The sequence below is a fragment of the Lithobates pipiens genome, unplaced genomic scaffold, assembly GCF_037356315.1.
Source record: "Lithobates pipiens isolate NorthernLeopardFrog02 unplaced genomic scaffold, aLitPip1_a1.2 Scaffold_8, whole genome shotgun sequence".
Lineage (NCBI taxonomy): Eukaryota > Metazoa > Chordata > Amphibia > Anura > Ranidae > Lithobates > Lithobates pipiens.
The window spans coordinates 136,136,624-136,154,135 of NW_027507903.1; the positions used below are offsets into that span (position 1 = coordinate 136,136,624).

The window sequence follows — 17,512 nt, forward strand, 5'->3', positions numbered from 1 at the left end:
ACTGGGCTTTGCTGCTCCCACTGGCAGAGTTTGCCTATAACAATTCACTACACTCAGCCACAACCCGTTCTGGGCCAACTACAGATTCCACCCTCTTGCCTTGCCAGAAACTATATCAGAATCAGCAGTGCCTGCTGTTCAGGACAGACTTGCTTTTATACAGCAAAACTACCAAACCCTCCAAGAATGCATACAGAAGGCTCAAACCGACTCCAAAACGTTTTTCGAAAAAAAAAAAACGAAAGGGGAATCCCTCCCTTAAAGTCGGGGATGAGGTATAGCTGTCAACAGGCCAATCTGAAATTGCCATGCCCATCGAAGAAGATGGGGCCAAGATGCATCGGGCCATTTGCAGTCAAATGTGAGGTAAACCCAGTGGCGTTCAAATTATCCTTGCCTGATTCTTATAGGATTCAGCCAGTTTTTCATGCCTCTCTCCTTAAATTGGCCATTCTGGGTCCATTCCCAGGGAGAATGGAACCACCTCCACCACCAGTACCTGTTGAAAAGAAACAGAATACGAATCGGAGTCAGTATTGGATTGCAGAAAGCAATGTAAATCCAATATCTGATCAAGTGGAAGTGGTATCCACCCACAGAGAGATCCCGGGAACCGAAGATCAACATCCGTGACCCTAGACTCCTTTGGGAATCCCATACCAGATATCTGTGAAAGATGGTCCAGTTGGGCATCCAGAGGCCGCCCGTCGGGGGGGGGGGGGGGGGGCACTGTCAGGGTACCAATAACAGGAGGTCTCTAGGACTCAGCACCTGTCAGAGAACGAGAAGGGCTCTAGGACCCAGCACCTCCACCAGCACATCACATGGGTCTTTATAAGGAAGTCAGCCCTTGGCTGAAGTGCTGTTTGATCTCAGCTGTTACTGACATTCCTGTGTTTCCTGTTTCCTGTGATCCTTGATTACCGTTCGGCTTGTTCCAGACCTGTCTCCTGCCTGCCTCCTGACCTTGACCTCGGTTTTTTAAACAGATCTCCTCGGCCTGCTACCTGTCTTGACCTCAGCTCCCACCTAAACTCGTCTCCTCTGCTATCGACCTGGCACCAAACCTTGGCTTGTACCGACTACCCTCTGTCTCAGTGACCCTGGTTACCTGCTACATTTCACAGGCGCCACCTGCCTGCAGCAGCCCCGCAGCACATCAGCTGTGTTCCTGAGCCTTTTCTGCAAGCAATTCTGCAGGTGACCTGTGTGACTTTGGGCCTGACCCCTCCTGTCCCACCTCCAGGGGAGTCTGGAACTGAGCTGCAAGGAAAGCCCTCTCTCCATTTGCCTCCAGCACTTTGGTACCTGGTTAGGAGGTCTGGTATGGAGATTAAGGCATCTATGGTTGAACATATGATCCACTTCCACAAGCGCCAATGTACAGCTGAACCTGGGAGGTTGAAGAAAGCTCTGCAACTCACGCTGTTTATGATCTCTTATAATATGGAGATTTGGTAAGAGGCCACTATTTCTACTTTTGGGCACTGGTGGAACACAAAAGCACTGTTTGGATACCATTATTAAAGAGGAACTGCAGTCTGCTTTGCCATTCTGAAGCTTCCCTCCAACCATTATTTCATATATACTGTGGATCTGTACTTGCCAAATATGCTGCAGAAATCTCCCTCCATTGAGTATGGCTTCATTCATTTTAACTGTGGGCAGCTAAAGTTGTGCCTGTTCACTTCCTGGATTTACACAGACACACAGAGGCACGCCTCTAGGTCTGCAGCTCTCATTGGCCCTCTAATGTCTGATTCCCCCTCCCTTCCTAACAAACTCTCACGAGAGTGAGAGAGATAGCTGTGCATAATGTCATAAGCCTAGGCTTTTTTCCAGACAAGAAAAAGGAAGTGGGCTGTATAAGGTATTTACTGGCAGAAAAAAAAAATCTTACTATCCAAAGTTAAAATAACAAGGGCAGAAGATTTAACAACTTTCAGACCGGACCATTTTGCTAGCTTAAGACCAGACCACTTTTTGTGATTCGGCACTGCGTCGCTTATAGAGGAGGGCCGGAAAAAATAAAAATAAAATTAAAAGTCAGCAGCTGCAAACACTGTAGCTGCTGACTTAATTAGCCGACTTACCTGACCCATCCCTCGGCTCTCGGGTCCCGGCGCCGCCATTCGATCTAAGGGAAACAGGCAGTGGAGCCTTGCGGCTTCACTGCCCGTTTCCTACTGTGCATGCGCGAGTCGCGCAGCACTTTGTGAATAGGACGCGCTGTGTTCTGGGACACACAGTTCCCAGAACACAGCTTGACCCATTACCCAGAAGACGCCGCACGGAGGAGAGAAGAAAGAAGATCTCCATGGAGGAGGAAGAGGCAGATTAGGATGATGTGCCTAGCAACAGGCATTTCTGGTAAGTAAAAAAAAAAAATTTGTTTTTCATTTTTTTTTTTTATGATTTTTTTTCTAATTTTTAATGTATTTTTTTTTTCAGGGTGGCCCTCCACTTTAAACTGACAATTACACGGTCGTGCGACGTGGCTCTCAAACAAAATTGACGTCCATTTTTTCCCACAAATAGAGCTTTCTTTTGGTGGTATTTGATCACCCCTGCGTTTTTTATTTTTTGCGCTATAAACAAAAATAGAGCGACAATTTTGAAAAAAGAAGCATAATTTTTTTACTTTTTGTTATAATAAATATCCCCCTAAAATATATAAAAAAAACTGTTTTTTCCCTCAGTTTAGGCCGATACATATTCTTCTACATATTTTTGGTAAAAAAAATAGCAATAAGTGATTATTGATTGGCTTGCGCAAAAGTTATAGCATTTACAAAATAGGGTATAGTTTTATGGCATTTTTATAAAATATTTTTTTTTTTACTAGTAATGGCGGCAATCAGCGATTTTTATTGTGACTGCGACATTGTGGCAGACACATTGGACATTTTTGACACATTTTTGGGACCATTGTCATTTATACAGCAATCAATGCTATACAAATGCATTGATTCCTGTGTAAATGACACTGGCAGTGAAGGGGTTAACCAGGGGGTGGCAGTGTAGGGGTTAAGTGTTCCTAGGGGCGTGTTACTAACTGTGGGGGGCTGGGCTTTGTGTTAGTGAACACTGATATCTGCTCCAATCACATGGAGCAGAGATCAGCGTCACTTGTTGCTAGGCAGAACGGGGAGATGCTGTTTACAACGGCATCTCCCCGTTCAGCCGCCCCGTGAGACAATCGCGGGTATCCACGCGGCGATCAAGTCCGCGGGACCCGGGACCGGACTCACGGGGGTCCCGACCGGCACGAGAGAGCGCCGGCAGCGGCACGCACGCGATGGCAGGGCGGCATTTAAAAATGGATGTACCTGTACGCCAATATGCCTGCCCGTGCCATTCTGCCGATGTACATTGGCGCGCGCCGGTCGGAAACTGGTTAATAGAAGAAAAGTTGAAAAAAATTACTGAAGTTCCGCTTTAAGGAAAACTGGGAACAGTGCACCTTTACTCATCTGTTTGTCTTTTTTGAAAAAATTGTTTGGACACATTTTTTTATTTATTCCTTTTTGGAAATTTATGTTGCTATATCACATTTGTGTCTTTGAGACATATTGCACAGTAGACTTTGAGTAATGAGCAATATGGACACTAAGTGAAACATTTTATGTGGTTGACACACGTTTGTTTCATTTCTTTATTTGTTCTTATTCACTGTTACTAATTTGCTAGTTCTGTGCTTAAAGTGACTGTCAAAACAAAGTACGGTAGCTAGCATGTAAAATGTGCAGGAACCCAAGACGTCAGAGCTTTCCCAATGTGAATGGCCAGTTGGAAAGCTCCAATCAAATAAACTGGCATATATTTGCCAGGTCAGATTTGGCATTCAGGCATATCAGGAACATTGAGAGTTGTAGAAGGTCTGGGAAGACAACTCAGGGTGTGTGTACTTCATACCTGCTAGTAGCTTTACTTATTTTTGATGTGGTTAGTTGGAAAATCTTAGCCCCTGTACACACGGTCGGAGATTTCCACAACCAAATCCGTCGGATTTTGCCCGTCAGATTTTGTCCGTCAGATCTTGTTCGAAACTGTTGCATACACACGGTCGGACAAAGTTGGCGAAAAAATCCGATCTTTCAGAACGTGATGACGTAATTTCGTTTCGATGGGATTACATTCAGGCTAGTAGCCAATAGCTTTGATGTAGGAATTTTGATCTGAGCATGCGTGGCACTTGGTCCGATCAAAATTCTCTACACATGATCGGAGTATGTCCGATCGGCCCAGTTGGTCGGGAAATATTTCCAACATGTTGGAAAATTGGATCAGACGGATATTCGGACAGAATCAGTCCGATGCATACCACACACAGTCGGATTATCCGACGACACGGTCCGATAGGACACATTCCGACGGATTCTCCGACCGCGTGTACAAGGGCTTAGGGTTCCTAAGTTGTATATCTGGTTGTGCTTCTAATGCAAGTACATCTAGTGTAGTACAATCCAACAATGAACGTTGTGTGCATGAAATGTGCATATACTGTATTTGTAAATGAATGGCATAATAGAACTGTTTTAGATATGTTGTGGGTGTCAATAACAGTAACTATTCAGTGGTAAAACTTTACTGCTTGGCCAGAGTGACTAGAAAGCAGGCAGGAAGAATAATTATAATGTTAGACACAGCAAGATTATGAAATGAAAGCATGTTAGTAAAAAGTAGCAGTGTTGCTACCTGCAAGCCACTTTCCTTCAGCCTATGAATTTCCTCTCTGCACAATCTCAGTTCCTCTTGTAACTTCTCCTGTTCCTCCTGGCTGATCTGATGGCGTTGCTGCAGCTCCTCAATCTCAGTTAGGAGACCAGCACACTGCAAAAAAGAATCAAGAATTTTACAAAGGTTTTGTATGTGTTTCTAACTGTCAGCATACATTAATTTAGATCCAAAGTACGAATATTAAAGGCCAGGGCCAATGGGCTTTTCCAAATCATCTTCCAGGACAGCACATGAGAGAGGGCCTCCACCTACCTAAAGCAGGAAAAACATCATTCTCAATCAATAAAAAGAGCACAGCCACCTAGTGTCCTTGGTATTTGTGTTTCCTCAGACCTAACAGATACATCAAAATGGTTTGTTATTTTTCTCTCAGGCCTACAAGCTATTTGCAAGCTCCTCCTAGTATATGCTTCCCCATGATTCCAGGGACAGTGGACTTGTAGGGGTTGCATAGCTGAGTTTTTCCCATCTACATTTGTTAGTATTCTAGTTGTGGGACCTCCCTTCCCCATCACCTTGACAGTTTTCCTCAAGGTTCCTTTTCAATCGGAGGAGAAGCAACCATCTCTCTGCGGATGCAGAGGCTCTAGTGGAGTCCTCCCTTACCTACATTTGGTCAGGCTCCAGGTCCCCTATCTTGCCTAGGGAGGTGTGTGGTGTGAGCCCTCACTGGCCAGCTGAGCCCCTAATGTATGCTGCTGATTGGTATGGTATGGTATATGGTATAGGTGCCGCGTTTCCCAAATTTGTATGGGGAGATATGCATGGTTCATGCTCCTTCTCCCTGGGTGTCCACTGTCCTAAACTACTTTTAGATAGGCGTTGCATGTCTGCAGAGCTAAATGAAGCACTGTGCGTGGGCCAGAACACAATGGGGCTTGCTATGCTGTGGGTCCCCCTAAATGAACAAATGCTGGGTGTTTGAGTTTACCCTAGTGGCTGCATCCACAAACACCAGGGAGGGTGTGCAAGTAGGTGGGGGGTGGAGTAGTAGGCAGACCTACTGTAATACTGTAATGCTCTTCCCAGGAATATTACAGCAGATTTCATCTGGTGCTACGAATCTGGAAAATTGTTCCAGTTAGTTTATTTATTCTTTAAAAGCTCTCCTTCCTACTATACCCATGCTATCAGGGAGGCACAGTGTGGGGCACCCTTGGGAGAATGTTTACACACTGTGCCCGAGTGAGCACTGACTGTTACTGGCACAATGCTCCACCCATTCCTCCAAGTAGCTCCATGTCAGGAGGAAGAAAATGGAGTGGAGGAGAAAGTCAGCTGATCAGCTGACCAGCCAATCAAGTGAAGGGGGAGGGGCTCTCCCATGTGTGAGGTGCAGACAGTGTCCCCATGTCAGGAGAGCAGTTACTGGAGGCACTGTGAGTTTGCAGACTGAGAGCGCACTGAGCACGGAGGGTGACTCGACTGACACTGAGAGCAGGTGAGTGCCAGTGTCATCATCCCATCCCCCCACTACCATCTCTCTGCCCCTGATCCGATCCCCCCACCACCATCTCTCTGCCCCTGATCCCATCCCCCACCACCATCCTTCTGCCCCTGATCCCATCCCCTTCAACACCATCCCTCTGCCCCTGATGCAACCCCCCACCACCATCCCTCTGACCCTGATACACCCACCACCACCACCTTCTGCCTGATCTAATCCCTCCACTACCATCCCTCTGCCCCTGCCTTAGTACCTCTAGAGTGCTTACTTACATCTACCAAAATGTCCCCTAGTAATAGTAAGGTCAGTGGCAGAACTACCAGGGTCTTAAAGGTTGCACTTGCGACTGGTTCCTGGTGTTCAAACGCCATGTGGGGGCCTCAAGACGGCAGTAGGTGGCCCGCTGCAGAACATGAGAAAGGGCTCCGGGTAGGGTTCAGAGGGTGCCCTTCATGGTTTTTTGCACTGGGCCTGTCAGGGAACCTCTGCACCAAGCAGGTGTATCCCGGATCCAATATGCGCATTTGCACACCTTTTCTGAACATATGTGCGCATCAGCGCATCATATGTAATAGATATGTGCATTGGCGCACAGATGTGCGCATCGGCGCATTTTTGTGGAATGGACATGCACAATTTGCATGTTCTTGTGGGCATGCGCGGACGCCAGCGAATCACGGCGCACAGCGCCCTATTTAAACGAGCAGCTACTTAGCATACGTGCTGGATTGTCTCAGCTCGTTCCTGTATACCTGCTACTACTTTGTCTGACTTCCCTGGATCTTGAACACCCGGCTCTTCCTGACTGTCCTCTTGGAATACCCTTGCAACCTTGTCTGCCTTGTTTACCTGCACCAACCCCGGCTTGAACCTCTGACTTTGGCTTTGTCTCCTGATTCTGTACTCCGCTGCCAGTCCTGTTGCCGACCTCTGCCTGTCCCCGACCACCAGCCTGCCTGCCGTCTGTGTACCTCTCTGCCAGCCCGTTGCCGACTCCTGCTTGACCTTTGACCTGCTACCTGCTTGTCTTCAGGCACTTGCACCCTTCCGCTGTCCTAGCAGTTCCTGTCTCCATCTCCAGGGGTGCTAGGACTGGGACCGTGCAAGAATCCACCCTCGTAATTTTGGACTCCGCTGTAAGGTATGTGACAGGGCCCTGAAGGTTGTAGTTATGCCTCTGCTGCAACCTGTTACCTCCTTCCTACGTTTATGTTACAATTAGAAATGTGCAGGGCTACTGGGATCTGCTTACTCATTTTTACCATTCATTACACTGTCCTTTATTGCAGCAAAGCGAGGTGACGACTTAGGGGGTTCTGCTCTGGTTTAATCACAACTTTCTGTGGTTCAGTCTATTAGATGTAAAGGATAGTTCAATGGGGCTGGAGAGACAACCAACAGGAACTGCTACGCTGTGGGGATTCAAACATGGCTAAGAGACAAATGAGAGAAAAAGGAAAAGTTTATTGAGAGGAGAGCTTGTTCTGTTGAAAAACAACAGACTTACTGGCTGGAGCACCATATTTTATATATATATATATATATAAAGAGAGTCTAAAAAAGAAAACGAAACAGCCATTAAGAATCTAAGTTTACCTTGGACATCTATGGACCATGTCCCAAGCAACCAAGAATGTGACAGGATTGTTGCATCCTGTTGCCAAAACGCTAAATGCCAATTTTTTGGTAACTGTTAAGCCCCGTACACACGAGCGGACTTTTCAACATCCAAAGTCCGACGGAATGATTCCGTCAGACTATTCGATCGTGTGTGGGCTGCAACGGACTTTTGATTCGCAAAAGTCTGACGGACTTTAGAAAATGGAACATGCTTCAAATTTTTCCGCCGGACCCAGTTCCTACCGAAATACACTCGTGTGTATGCTATTCCGACGGACTAAAACCGACGCTAGGGCAGCTATTGGCTACTGGCTATGAACTTCCTTATTCGAGTCCAGTCGTACGTCATCACGTTCGAATCCGTCGGAGTTTGGTGTGATTGTGTGTGGCCAAGTACGCTCAGTCGCAAAGTCCGTCAGAACTCTGTCGGAACTCCGGCAGAACTCCTTCGGAAGTCTGTCGGACATAAGTCCTCTCGTGTGTATGGGGCTTTAAAGATGAGAAAATGAAAGTGCCCAGAACAAGGAAAGAGAAAAACTTAGTGGTTGAAGAAGAGCCTGTAAAGCAAAGAGGATGGCCAAAATGAAAGAAATGAGAAAAAAAATCCTGCCTAATGGAGAAAAACCCCCAGTGACTGGATATGTGTGCTTGTTGAACTAGTGCAGAGAAGAGATATGGACTTAACACCCTGATCCACTATTTCCTGAAAGATGCTAGGAACTGAGTGGAGTACTTTGCCAAGCCAGGAATAACACAGGTACCTGCATGATGCTGAAAGGGACAAACGGCAGTAAATGAAGGTGCTAAGAGAATACCAACAGTCTGAGACTTACAAGATGTGTTCAGAAAAGATTCAGGAAAAGAAGATGAAGAAAGCCATTTAAATGTGCATCTACTCCTGAGGAAATGAGCAAAGTTTTTAGGATGCAATTTTCAACCTAATTATGTATTGACATTTGGAACTTTTTAATCATGTATGATATGTATTGGAACCACCATCAATCAGCCTATTATTCTATCTGTGTACTGTGATGAGAATTGTATTTACTCATTAATAAACAGTTAATCATGTCTACTTTGTACTCAGTGGCCATGTGTGTTGCACCTCATTTAAAGTCCCAGGGCAAACGTATGGTTTTTATAGAAATGTATGTTAGGGATGGAGGTGCATCACTGGTGCACCAGACCATATATTGTTATTTTCTGCATTGTCGATAGGTGGAAGACAACTCTTTCCCAATCGTGGTCTGTTACTACCTTATTGTCCTTTACCAATGTCTGCGCCTGGGTTATGACAACAGTATGTGCGTGGCCAGTGCTCATTGTGTCATCTTTCTGAATCTGGGCAGCATTTGCGCTTTTGGCACCAACTCCCCCGTGAGATTGCAAATCCTGGCTCTGCCCCTTTAGGGTATATATGGGAGAACCGGTAGGGGGTATTCTTTTCTTGTCTTTCTTTCATTTCTAGAGAATGTCAGTCAATATCTGGCTCTTCAGCTCCAGGATATTACACTTATGGTGGGTTTTGGTACCCATATTTATTTACTCTATTTAATATATTTTTTGTATCTGCCCTGTGAACTCGTGGTTCGTTTTCTCTCGCCTTTAGTGGAGTTACATCCATATATTTCTTTACTAACTTTTTAATTCCAACTGATTTTTTCTAGTTTTTTTTTATTTTTCCTGTACTTAGGCACAGCTTTATAAGCACTACTCAATTTCTATCTGGTTTCTTATGTTGACATGTTAGTCATTGCTTCACTAATTTTACCTCAGCTGGACTTTGACATATAAAATGATTAGGCACAATTTTTTTCATAGTAACTACCCTGGGCAACATAATTGAATGGATACATTTCTATCTCACCCATGCTGTTGATTTTTGTTGTTGCCGATGATGAATGACCTCTTCATACCTATGATCATACAGTAAAGTATATTTATAATGTACATTCCCATAGCTCCCAACTGTCCCTGATTTCGAGGGACCGCCCCTGATTTCGAGGCACTGTCCCTGATTTGGAACAAAGTCCCTCTGTCCTCCTCATTTGTCCTTCTTTTGGTCTGATCTATACTGTATAGTTGTATATAAAATGCACTATTTATCTTTCAAAAAGGGTTTCCCAGTGCTAAACCTTTCATCCAATTTCTAAATTGTTTCATTTGTAAATTTCAAATGCCAGTACAAAGGAATAGTAGCAGTAGTAGTGGTAAAAAAAAAAAAAGCATTTGTGAGATTTTTTTTGTTTAATTCTCCTTTAAGTGGGCGTGGCAGGGTGTGTGTCCTATGCCTACATACTTTTGCTAATAGGTGTTCCTCACTTTAAAAAAGTTGGAAAGTATGCAGTTCCTTAGAAAATGTATATGCACTTAAAGTAGGAAAAACTTTCTTTCTCTCATTTTGGATAGAGTAAGGGAGGGTTGGAAACCCTTGCTGGTTTATTTTTTGTCATCTGTGCCCCATTGGGGAGATTTACCTTCACTTCCTGTACCATAGCCCAAACAGAAAATCTGAGGAAATCCCTGCAAATTAAGGGAAGAACTAGTGCCACCAGAACTAGTGTCCCCTTCTATTACTTTTCTGAGGAGAACCCAAAATTTGGGATTTTCTTTTACTTTCACTTTTATTGATAATGGTGAACAGGACAAATAGAAATGGTGACTCTCCCTAACGGGGGCACAGACAAAAAAAAATCCTGACAGGGGTTCTAATCCCTTTCTAAAAGTAAAGAAAATGTTTGCCTTTATTTATACTCAGGGCTGGTGCAAGGATTTTTGACACCCTAGGTGAAACCCCATTTTGCTGCCCCCCCGGCTGACTCCGCCCCCGTTTCCCTCCCCATGTAAATCCCACCTTTTTTAGTAAAGTGCCCATCAAATGCAACCTCACGAGCACCCATCAAATGTAGCCTCACCAGCACCCATCAAATGTAGCCTCACCAGTGCCCATCAAATGTGGCCTCACCAGTGCCCATCAAATGTGGCCTCACCAGCACCCATCAAATGCAGCCTACCAGTGCCCATCAATGAATGTTTGCTTGCTGCGGGAGTTGAGACACAGACACAGTCCTCCACCACTGCTGCGCCTCTGACTCTATATGTGAACGGAGCAGCGGCTACCTGCTGAGACTTAGTTGCTTGCTGCAGAGAGTAGATAAACCAGTGGCCGGGCGTCCTAGGCGACCGCCTAGTTTGCCTAGTGGTAGCACCGGCCCTGGTTATACTTTAAGTTATGTTAACATGTGCATTATGCTCATGCATAATAAAATTCTTTGTTTGTTCATGTGTTATGCAAAGTTGGGGACAGGCATTCAAGAACAGACACTATCCTTGATTTTAACTTTAAAAAAAGCACAGAAATACATAAACGTATGTTTGTGTGCTTACCATAATAGTATATGAAATGCATGTTATAGAAGGGCATACCTTTAAAACAATTGCTCAGTCATGCTGGCACATAAATGTTGGCTTCTCATAGCAATAGGTGTGTTTTCTGTTTGAAATGTGCTTCCATGTGAATAGGCTGTTTTCAGAAAAATGGGCAAGCATTAATGGGCCCCATCTGCTTTTAACTGTCTGCACAAACAACTATATGTATGTATTTTTGAAGATATTTAAAATAAGATGTGCATTTACTTTTTTCTTGCTTCAAACATTAATGATTGATCATTAGAGTTTGATGAAAACCATATCAGTACGGTATAAAAAATGTAGAGATTTCCTTAGGCAGCCATACCCACCTCAGCCTGTGCTATCTGCACTTTTTGTTCTGCACTTTGGAGCTGGATGTGCATTTTTTGCCTCTCCTCCTCCCGGTTCAGCTTCAGCTTCTCAACATCAGTCACTGTATTTCTCTCAATAGGCACGCTGAGGGCAATGGTGCTTTCAGGATCATATTGTGGTGGGTTTTCTTCCTTCAGGTTATTCTCTTCTTCTTGTTCTGGCTGAGATTCACTTAATGCATTGCCTTGATCTGCATCTCCTTCTCTGCAAGAGACAAGGAGGAATACATTACCGCAACTACAGTGCTGTACAAGGAATACACGATGAACCTATTCTACATTAAACACACTCTCTTTGGGGCAGTAGTTTAAAAAAGAACATTTCATTGAGCATATGCTAATACTACAAAGCAAACACTCCTCCCTTTACATTGTAATTATCATTCTAACCTCTACAGGTCCATTATCTCTGCAGCACAGGGCTTAATATATATAATAGGTGAAGCTAGTAATTAAATATTGTCACCACCCATATCAGTAAGCTAAGTGTTAATCAGATCATCCCGAGTATCTCTGTAAGCATTTTTTCTTACTATCAGAATCTAGTAGACTAATGAACAAGTAAGAGTAAGTCAGTTATTGACTTCTGCGGCAAGGAAAGTTGGCAATCACTAAACGAAAAAAAAATATATATATATATATATATATATATATATATATATATATATATATACATATATATACACACACACAGACACACAATTTTAACCTGTGTGATTTCATAATAAGTGTTTATTTTATAACTATCATGGGCATACCTCACTTATAGTTAGCATCCATGCTACAGATACATACAGCAGATTAGTATTGTGAATCAATGTGTAGATATCAGATGTATCTCCCAAACTGCCAGTCATATAACAACACTTACATTAATCATATGACACTACATATCTATATTTAATTGGAATAAAGTAAAGATGGGTACCTCTCTTCTCCCAGCAGTAAAAGATGACTCTTCAGCTGGCTGTTACTCTCCTGCAGGATACTGCGCTCCATCTGGAGATGTTGGCACTGATCCCGCAGGAACTGCAGCTCTCCTGTCACAAGGACAGAAATGTGCAATGGTGGATGTGATATTGTACAAACATAATACGTTATAACAACCTACATTCCTTCAAACCTAAAGAGGCAATCCAATTCCCCAGACAACATAGTGGATTGCAGTTTTCAATGCATAAAATGCATAGCAGTGTTGTTCTGTGATAACTATTGACTATATAGAAAATTTGGAGTTTAATTTATATCATTTTTTAGCTGACCTGAATTATTAAAGATCAAGCTTTCGGGATAACTTAAGCTGGATACAGACTATACAACTTTTGTTGTTCAATTTCCATTTGATTTCCCTTCAACTATGTAGTGCAAGAGCTGCCTGATTGCATACAAACTGAAAGTGTTTTGGTTTGACCTCGTATTATATGGTTTTGGTTAGAGATGCAACGAAATTTTGGCCATCAAAACATTTCAGGTGTAAATGGTGTTATTGGCATTCAGCTGATAAGAGAAAATGGTGCCAATAATGGCACCGAAAAGACACACGATTTTACAGGGAATTTGTAACGATTTTGTGACTATTTTACCATGATCTACTGTGCTTATAGTGTTTTTTCCATAGGTCATCTGACTCAAAAACTGCATAAAAAACTTAACACGGGATGGTTAATGATGTGTTCTTGCTGTGTTTTTAATGCATTTGAACTGGGAGCTGCAATTTTTGTGTGTTTTTTTATTAACTGATCAAAAATGCAGCAAGCGGGATTTTTAACTCCACAATGGAACCCCAACGGACCAGTGTACAGACATACATAGAATTTAAAGGGATACATTTTTCTTGAGCTTTTCTTGCGCTAAAGGTGACAATAATGGGCGATGATAATTTCATATTCATTTAAATTGACCAGCCACCATCATTATACATAATGACATAGTTACATAGTAGGCGAGGTTGAAAAAAGACACAAGTCCATAAAGTCCAACCTATGTGTGTGATTATATGTCAATATTACATTGTATATCCCTGCGTGTTAAGGTCGTTCAGGTGATTATCTAATAGTTTTTTTAAACTATCGATGCTCCCTACTGAGACCACCGCCTGTGGAAGGGAATTCCACATCCTGGCCACTCTTACAGTAAAGAACCCGCTACGTAGTTTAAGGTTAAACCTCTTTTCTTCTCATTTTAATGAGTGGCCATGTGTCTTGTTAAACTTCCTTCTGTGAAAAAGTTTTATCTCTATTGTGGGGTCACCAGTACGGTATTTGTAAATTGAAATCATATTCCCTCTTAAGCGTCTCTTCTCCAGAGAGAATAAGTTCAGTGCTCGCAACCTTTCCTCATAACTAATATCCTCCAGACCCTTGTATTAGCTTTGTTGCTCTTCTTTGTACTCGCTCTATTTCCAGTACATCCTTCCTGAGGACTAGTGCCCAGAACTGGACAGCATACTCTAGGTGCAGCCGGTCCAGAGTCTTGTGGAGCCCTCTGATCCATGCCAACATAGCTTATTTTGTACATTAAACATTTATGGGGAACTATGTCAAATGCTTTTGCAATATCCAGATACACCGCATCCACGGTCCTTCCTTTATCTAGATAGCAACTCACTTCCTCATAGAAGGTTAATAGATTGGTTTTGCAAGAATGATTCTTCATGAATCCATGCTGATTACTGCTAATGATACCGTTCTCATTACTAAAGTATTGTATATAGTCCCTTATCATCCCCTCCAAGGGCTTGCATACTATTGATGTTAGGCTAACTGGTCTGTAATTCCCAGGGATGTATTTTGGGCCATGTTTAAATAATGGTGCTACATTGGCTTTTCTCCAATCAGCTGGTACCATCCCAGTCAGTATATTGCTACAAGGTGGCTCATTCGCACAAATCGCCTTAGCTGAACCTGCTTTTGTGGTCACTCCCATTGACTAGCGGGGAAACCAATCAGCGAGACCGGCAGACTCGATGTCTGTCGGCCACCTGTGATCGTTCCCCACAGTGAAAGAATAGGGAGCTGTCTGTGTAAGCAAGGCAGATCTCCATTCTGACAAGGGAGAACACACACAAAAGCATGTCTGTTATGCAGGAAGATGGATCTGTGTGTTTGTCACACAGTCCCCCATACAGTTAGAAAACACAAACAGGGAACACATTTACCCCTTGATCATCCCTGCCAGTGTCATTAGTACAATAACATGCATATTTTTTAGCACTGATTACTGTAATAATGTCGCTGGTTCCCAAAAAAGTGTCAATGTCACCACCGCAATGTCGCAGTCCCACTATAAATCACTGATCGCAGCTATTACTAATAAAAAATAAATAAATAAAAATGCTGTAAATTCAAAATTGTTGCTCTTTTTTTTGTTTATAGCGCAAAAAAAAAATCAAATGCAGAGGTGATTAATACCACCAAAAGCAAGATCTATTTGTGGGAAAAAAAGGACATCATTTTTGTTTAGGTACAGCTTTGCACAACTGGGCAATTGTCAGTTAAAGCGACACAGTGCCGTATCGCAAAAAATGGCCTAGTCAGGAAATGGGGCTAAATTTGTTAATTAAAAAGCTGAATATAATACAATTATATAAAAAAAAATATATTTTTTTTTAAAACTGTATTTTTTGGTACTGGTTTCGGTTTTCGGCCAAGTACAACTTGCATTTTCGGTTTCAGTTTTGGCACCAAAATTTCCATTCGGTGTACCTCTAGTTTTGGTAAATCTAAGGGACAAAATCTAAAGAAAATTGTATAGTATGTATCCAGCTTTAGATCCCTTCTTCAGGCTTTATACATAAAAAACATATACAGCCTGAAAGAGATGTGAGTTATCCCGAAAGCATACATCTCAATTAACTCAAGGCAGCCAATAAAGAGTATCACTATAGACTTGTTCAGACCAGTGAGATGCACTAATTGCACAGCCGTTGGTGTGTGCTGAGAAACACAGTGGCCGATGCGCTGATTTAATTTAATGAAATGTCACAGAAGAAATTTGAATACATTTCTGTTTACCACAGAGGCATTGAGATGCAGCAGTTCATGTTACAACCTGCTGTGCAGAAAATAAGTACTGTATGCAGTGTTGCCAACCTACCAGATTGCAATTTACTGACACGACACCCAAAATTTACTGGCACAGTCAAGTTTTTACTGTCATTTCCAAAAGTTACAAAATTACAGTTTTAAGTGCAAATTTCAGTATTTAGGCTAAAAAGAAGTACAATATGCAATTAGCAATGTGATTTATAGCAGATATTAAGCCAAAAAACATATTTCTTATTTTATTTTCAATATAGTAAGTAGCTCAGAGACAGGACTCAGGAGGGCAAAAAATTTGAATGGGCGGCACACACACAAGAAATTGACTCTCACAGCGACAGCAGCGTGCAGCAGCGCAGATGATGATGATGACACCTTACCAACTCAACATGTCCCCTCCTGAGTCACAGTGACAGTTTCTCTCCACACCAGGGGGTCCCTTCAGTCCACTCTAGCCCTGGTCCCGGCTTGCCTTGCTCCTTTCCTGCAGACCAGGACATGAGGCTCTGGCCTGTCCACTAGACTCTCTTGCACTATGACATCACACAATACATTCAGGCACCACCTCCTCCAGACCTGCCACCCCCAACCCAACACACTGTAGCAGACACTTGGATGGTCTTGGCAGACCCTGGACAGGAACTACGCATGAGCCGTGCGCCACAGCCATATTTTTTACTGCCAACCTTTACCTGTCACTGATATTTACTGGCAGGAGAAAAGTGCCCATTTTTTAATGTCTGCTAGTAAAAATACTGACGGTTGGCAACACTGACTGTATGCAATGCTGTTGTTTGAACTGACACCATTGGAAACAGGGCATTTTGCCATGTCAGCTGATGAGAACAAGTCCTTATATTTCAAACTTTCTGCAGTGCATAAAAGAAGGAAAATTAAAGTCAGTAAAATGTATCCGTAATGGTATCCCACAAATTTCAAAAGATAAATGATAAACCTGGTGACAAAAATAAATGTAGTTTATGTAAAGTGGCATAAAGGTGGGTTTGTTGTTAACACCTACTTTTAACCAAAACTATTTAGATTATTTTTTTTTTACTTTATCTTAGAATTGTGTCAGTGAAAATAATTTTTTGGCATTACTATAGAAGAAAAATAAAGATTTGGTGTCAGTGTAAATGAAAACAATATAAAGAGAGTGCAAAAGTAAATATGTTTTTCTTACAGAACAGGTCACCCGTAAACTCAAAATGAGCGAATATTCCAATCTCTGCACCCATAGCATGATACTGTATATTCTGTACTTGAATTTTCGCTGTATTTGATATTTTATCTATACATTTATGGTATACTGTATGGTGAATACTATATACTGGGTATGTGGCTCATATTTTATTAAAAGTTGTCAAACTGCTGTACCTCGTTTATGGTGAGCGTCATTTTGTACCGTTGTTTTTTTGAGCGGTACTAACTGAACTTTAAATTAGTGCTATATGAATGAGGCTGTACAAATTAGATATGAAACTAGGTCTTCAATAATAGTGCAACTGAACGTGTGCTTTACTTTATTTATTTTTACTTTGTTAACCTATACTTCTTCAATTCTATTTACATGAATAGGCCAAGCCCTTCAAGTATGTCATAATAAATCAAAGAGATATATGGATTAACTGATACATCTGGCGTGCATGAGCCCTTCCATTAGAGTACTTTGCAGGATCCTGCAACTAAGCATAAAACATTTTGCTGTGAGCTCAAGTAGGTGTATTGGCAGAGCATGATCCTGAAATGGTGCAGTGTATAAAAAGAAAAGGAAATACAGTGCTGTATATGTTGTGAAAGGACATCTGGAAACGTTGTTTACTTGACTTTCAGAATAGCATGTGATTTTAAGCAGCCAACATTTTAGGAATTTAAAGTGAACC

At 42.4% G+C, this 17,512-nt stretch overlaps 1 protein-coding gene and 1 pseudogene across 3 annotated transcripts in view; one reads left to right on the forward strand and one right to left on the reverse strand.

Moving 5' to 3' along the window:
• The window catches only part of CCDC136 (coiled-coil domain containing 136), a 153,166-nt gene that overhangs the window by 49,328 nt on the left and 86,326 nt on the right, over positions 1-17,512 (reverse strand). For all 3 annotated transcript variants that reach the window (XM_077472990.1, XM_077472991.1, XM_077472989.1), the window contains exons 6-8: positions 12,518-12,629; positions 11,548-11,794; positions 4,699-4,833 (exon numbers count right to left, since the gene is read on the reverse strand). In XM_077472990.1, coding sequence (XP_077329116.1) covers positions 4,699-4,833; positions 11,548-11,794; positions 12,518-12,629 — 494 coding nt within the window. The remainder of the gene's footprint in view (positions 1-4,698; positions 4,834-11,547; positions 11,795-12,517; positions 12,630-17,512) is intronic.
• On the forward strand, positions 6,895-8,809 carry LOC143963368 (SWI/SNF-related matrix-associated actin-dependent regulator of chromatin subfamily E member 1-related-like; annotated as a pseudogene).